This window comes from Anopheles aquasalis, chromosome 2, assembly GCF_943734665.1.
Source record: "Anopheles aquasalis chromosome 2, idAnoAquaMG_Q_19, whole genome shotgun sequence".
In the NCBI taxonomy this organism is placed as follows: Eukaryota; Metazoa; Arthropoda; class Insecta; order Diptera; family Culicidae; genus Anopheles; species Anopheles aquasalis.
In genome coordinates, this window is record NC_064877.1 from 79940647 (window position 1) to 79945646 (window position 5000).

General features: G+C 51.5%; 1 protein-coding gene across 6 annotated transcripts in view; it reads right to left on the reverse strand.

The window, feature by feature from the left end:
* LOC126581803 (aquaporin AQPAn.G) overlaps positions 1–5000 on the reverse strand; it is a 34570-nt gene that overhangs the window by 4178 nt on the left and 25392 nt on the right. For all 6 annotated transcript variants that reach the window (XM_050245694.1, XM_050245697.1, XM_050245696.1 and 3 more), the window contains one exon: positions 3502–3645. In XM_050245694.1, the coding sequence (XP_050101651.1) occupies positions 3502–3645 (144 nt within the window). The remainder of the gene's footprint in view (positions 1–3501; positions 3646–5000) is intronic.

A 5000-nucleotide genomic window follows, 5' to 3' on the forward strand; every position in this document is an offset into this window, starting at 1 on the left:
GTGGAGCTGGTACTGCACTAGCTCACTCCGATTGCCATTTAAAGTAGCGACGTTTTAATCGAAACTCACCCATTAGGCACACACCATTTAGCACACGTTTGCACGAGTGCGTGAACGCGAATTACGAACGCACGGGGCACGGCACAGGGTGGGTGGCGCGCGCGCCCGCTCAGTTAAAGAGACCATTACTTGGCTTGCCCAAACCATACATAAGGTTAGGCCAATTATGGCACCAATAATCGGTGCTCCTTTGGTCGAGATTGTCGTGAAGAAGGTGAGAGAGAGAACCAAGAACGAGAACAAACTGTGGACGTCTCGTAAAGTGTCTCCGCGTTGCGTTTGTTACGATTGCAGCGAAGCACGTGACCAGAAAGCGTAGTCTGCAGGGCCAATCGGCGTAATTAAACGCTGGATCAAGCAGAGGCAGAGATCTCCGTCACACTACACTGGGAGTTGGGGAATTTGGAAAGCCTCCCACCACCCACCGCTAGAAGGTGTCACACGCATGGTGGCGGTGTCACGGACATCGAAACAGGTGGCCCACAACAACGTACACAAAACACCCACAGCCGCCCTCGCCTCGCCAGACATACCGGTTCCAGCGTGCCCTCATGTGATGCTGCGGTTTGTGGTCCTCCCCCTCTCGCTCGGGCTCGGGGTGTTTTGGAGTACGAAATTGGATTGATCCCCGGCCCCTTTCGATCGCGCCGGTCGTTCGGTAACCGGTTCTCCGTCCGTCGGTCCGTCCGGCCGTCCGTTCCGATTTGGTCAAGGTTTAGGACAAGGGGACCACTAATGAATAGGTCCGGCGGCACCATGCGCCATGATTGAAGTGAGAGAAAAAAAACATTGTCGAACAGAAACACACACGGGCGCACGTCGTGTCGTGTCCGTCCTCTTCCGAAAATTGGATTAGAGACCCCGTAGGTGCGCGTACGGTGCCTGTAAGGCCTGTTATTAAGGAACTGACTGATGGATTTGGTGGATTTTGTTTCACGGCTCACACGCTCACGGTGCATGTTAACGCGCGGGACAGACAAAACACCAAGAAACAGTCAAAGCTACGGCATTGGTTTGCTGCTGCACGTGTCGACAAAGGGACGAGGTGCTAGGTCTCGTCTGCCCAGCTGATTGATGGTGCTGGATAGGAAATTTGTCATTCCGGTGGAGGAGCATCCAGTGTTGCTCGCTGTCGATCGTGGCAAGGCTGACAGGTTACACTAATTTGAATTTGAACTTCTGACGGCACTCGGTCCCGATGTTTTAGGCCCTCGCCTCTGACACATTAACACACACAGCCCTGGAGGGATTGTTTCTGTTACTGCTGCTTGGTGCATTCGGTTTTTTTTGGGGGGTGGGGGGTGGGGAGGGAACGACAACAGTTGTTTGCAGTTGAACACCTTCGCTAGCACGCTACTACCATGATGAACTCGCTTACCCATCGGACTGAGCGTCTGACCACAGAGCGAGCGGCGATGCTAATCTTAAGAGCGATCAACGATCATCACCATCGGCCATCGACATTCATCACATTGCTCTCGCGCTTCGGCTCCGTCGATGTAAATCATTTAGCTGCATTTAGCGCTCGCTAGTGGTCGAGTTTATTGATGGCCATAAAAACCATCAACCGCTCTGATCTGATCGAATATGGGGAAAGCGTGTGTCAAACAGGCTCTGATAGCAAATGAGATTTGGAAACACCAGCAAATCAATAAAAGAAAGGTCACACATGACAGGTACTAGGTATGATTCTCTCAACAGCATCAACAGCAACACATTGATAAGAAAGGGCCCACAACAAGCGATCGAGTGACCTTTAGCCGGTGCCCGGGTCACACAATGGTGCCCCTAATTACCCGGCGTCTGAGCACATGTCACAGGTTTATTTGATCCATTTTTACCACCTGCCGTCGACCGGCTTTCCTCCACACATGCAAAGGTCTCACAGAGGAAGGCAGACCCTGTTCCCTATTCTTCCCTTCCAGCGTTGCGTCCTTGCCGCTGCGTGATTGGTGTGCTTGTCGTGTACTCATAAAATGCTAAGCGCAATACACTTTCTGCTGTCATGATTTGCCATTTTCGCAGCGAAATGAGCGCGCGACAAAAGAAGCATCACGAGAGTCCCTTTTGCCCTCTCTCGGTGTGTGAGCAGGGGCATGGCACCTTGGCATTTGGCCGCTGATCGATTACAGGCGTCTGGAGTAGCAATCCAGGTCGCTCGAGGAGGCGGCGGCGGAAGCTTTTGTTGCAGCAGCAGCAGCAGTAGGAGCAGCAGCAAAAATCAAGAAAGCTGGTTACAAGCGACGAACCTGCGCACCTTTCCGGTGGACGTAGGATGCCACATGTGGTGTGCGCACGTGTGTACGGTGCTCGGAGTATCCATTGTGATCGTAAAGTGCAGTTCGAAGCAATTTGCTAACATGATGAGCCAGCGCACCGACCGACCGGCGCTTGGTGTGAACAGAACGCAGTGTTCTGTTGCCTTTCGAGATCGATGCTCAGAGTTTGTCTATTGTTTTGTTCCACGATCTACAATGCCAGTCAGTCAGTCAGTCAGTCAGTCAGACAGTCAAAGCTCGAAGTTGGTGGTGCAAACTGCAGCCAGTGCGCGCATCAGTTTAGCGACCGCACCCCTGCCCGGGGTGACAGCAAAAAAGGAGCGGATTTCCATCTTTGACAGCATTGCATTGTGCCCAACGGTGCCCCAGTCAGTACGGCACGGCCGTCTAGGCATTCATGAATGGGAGTTTTACATTTGGGGTCACGCGCACTTGCTGTTTTGGTATTTGGATTGACATTTTGCACCGGAGGCTACGCAGGTTCCACAGGGTGCTGGCTGGCTGGCTGGCTGGCTGGCTGGCTGGTTGAATTGAAACGTTCTAAAGGGCCTCCAATCCATGTGAGTGGGTTGGCCAGACGACAAATAACAAAAACCATGCGTCCCGCGATGCACCGTCGCTCGGTTGACGGTTCTTGTTGTTGACAACGACAACTTTTCCGCCATTAGAGCGTCAATGGAGCGTGTAAAAAAGGGCGGGGAGAGAGAGGGATAGGGAAAACAGAACATGAGCTACACCTGACGCTGGCACGCATGGTTAGTGTGCATCGGTGGGAATACTGCATCGAGAGTGCATTTGGATGTCATCGCGGGGGTGGTTCCTTTAGCTCCAAATGGAAAATGGGAAAATGGGAGCATGGCAACGAACCGTCATGCCGTCATGTGATTCAGGCGCTGCTCGCGATGCATAACAAATGAGTAAATGAAATCGTTTGCGTTTGCTATCTCGCGACGGACATCAGATAATTGGAATGGATAACGCGACTAGAGCAGAGGGCTGCCCAAAGGCAATAGTTTTCACGGGAGATTTGTTTAAATATTTCATTTAAAATCACGTCAGGCGATGGGCCAGGAAGAGAGAGAGAGAGAGAGAGTCAAGGACAGTCTAATAGCAGAAAAATCGATATACTTTAATTTGATAAATTTGTGTACGAGGAACTCACCTTAATGACGGCCGCTCCGGCGATCGCACCGATGCACTGCGAGACGATGTAGAACGCTGCCTTCAGGATGCTCACGTCGCCGGTCACCATCAGCCCGATCGTAACGGCCGGATTGATGTGGCATCCACTCACGTGCCCAAATGCCTGCGAACGACAAGAAAAACAAAAACAAAACAAACAAAAAAACATGAAACAATACCCCAAACAGGCATTAGCGAGCGAGAGAAAGAGAGATATGGTCTGGTGCGATTGAATTTCATAGCTTCGACACGCGCTTCACACGAGCAGCACGTGCAGCAGATCACGGATTCGATCCACCAGTCGATGCCTGCCCCGCTGGTGCCCCCGCATGCCGGCCGATCGGATCTAGATTTATTGTTCGCGTGGTGTGGGAAGGTGTGAAGCGCGTGTGTGACGACGGTGCGTGTCGTCATCGAGAACCCACTTTTCGATGTCACGTTGCGCACGATTTCGCACCGCCGATTGCTGGGACATTTTTCAACCGGGTAGAACTGGGCGATCGCCGCCGAGTGGGCGTGAAAATGATGATGATGAGTGTTCCGCTTTATTGGTGGGGGTGATTGGGGCGTGTTAATTGTGGGGCTGCCCCCGCCAGTATTAATGAGGATCGCCATTGGAGTTATCATGCGATCGAGGCTGGTGAGGCTTTACCAGATGATGATAAATCGCATCCTTCTCGTCTCTCTCGCTCTAGAGAGCACGCAGCGCTCGCTGAATGGTGCACTGACGCCAGTGAACGAATAACGCCGTCAACATCAGTCTAAAGACAAAATCGTGCTCCAGAGCAGCAGCAGCAGCGTCAACCGAGGACTGAGGTAATTAAATAAAGCAGCAGCAGCACACATTTAATTTGCCCGCGTTTCTGCGTGCGAGCGCGCGACCGTTTTGTGATGGAAAATTGATTGCAATGTACGCTCATCAGCCCCGCCAAGTACCACAATTAGTACGCTGGCTGCGTGCTGGTGGTCTGCAGCAGCAGTAACACTAACTGGGCTGCATTTGAAATGTCATTTGCGAAATGGGAATGAACCGGCATCTGGCATCGTTTTAACCTCGCGAAAAGCTCGTAGGTTAATTTATGCGTCAATTAGGTACGATAGAAACGGGGGACAGGAAAGGTATTAATCAACAAGCATCCTAATGGGGTTGATGAGGGGGGCTCTCGGTTTGTTTTTGATAAATATGATCATCATTGTGCACGTCGTGAGGTCTCTTCCTTTCTAGCTTTGCCTGTTCTACGATGACGACAACAAGAGTTCAATTATACCATTTTTGGGCCGTGATCGATCGTCGAACGAGGGCAAAGAATCGCAAAATGTAAACACTAGAGCTGCATGACGCAAATCAGCATTAAAGAAAGTTCGACAACCGTCGTTCAGTCGCACAGAATGAGTGGGCTAGAGTGGTTTTTGAACACCTCTTCTCGCCTCCCGTGATTGTGACGATGACAAAGCGATCGGAATTGACCGATTTCGCGA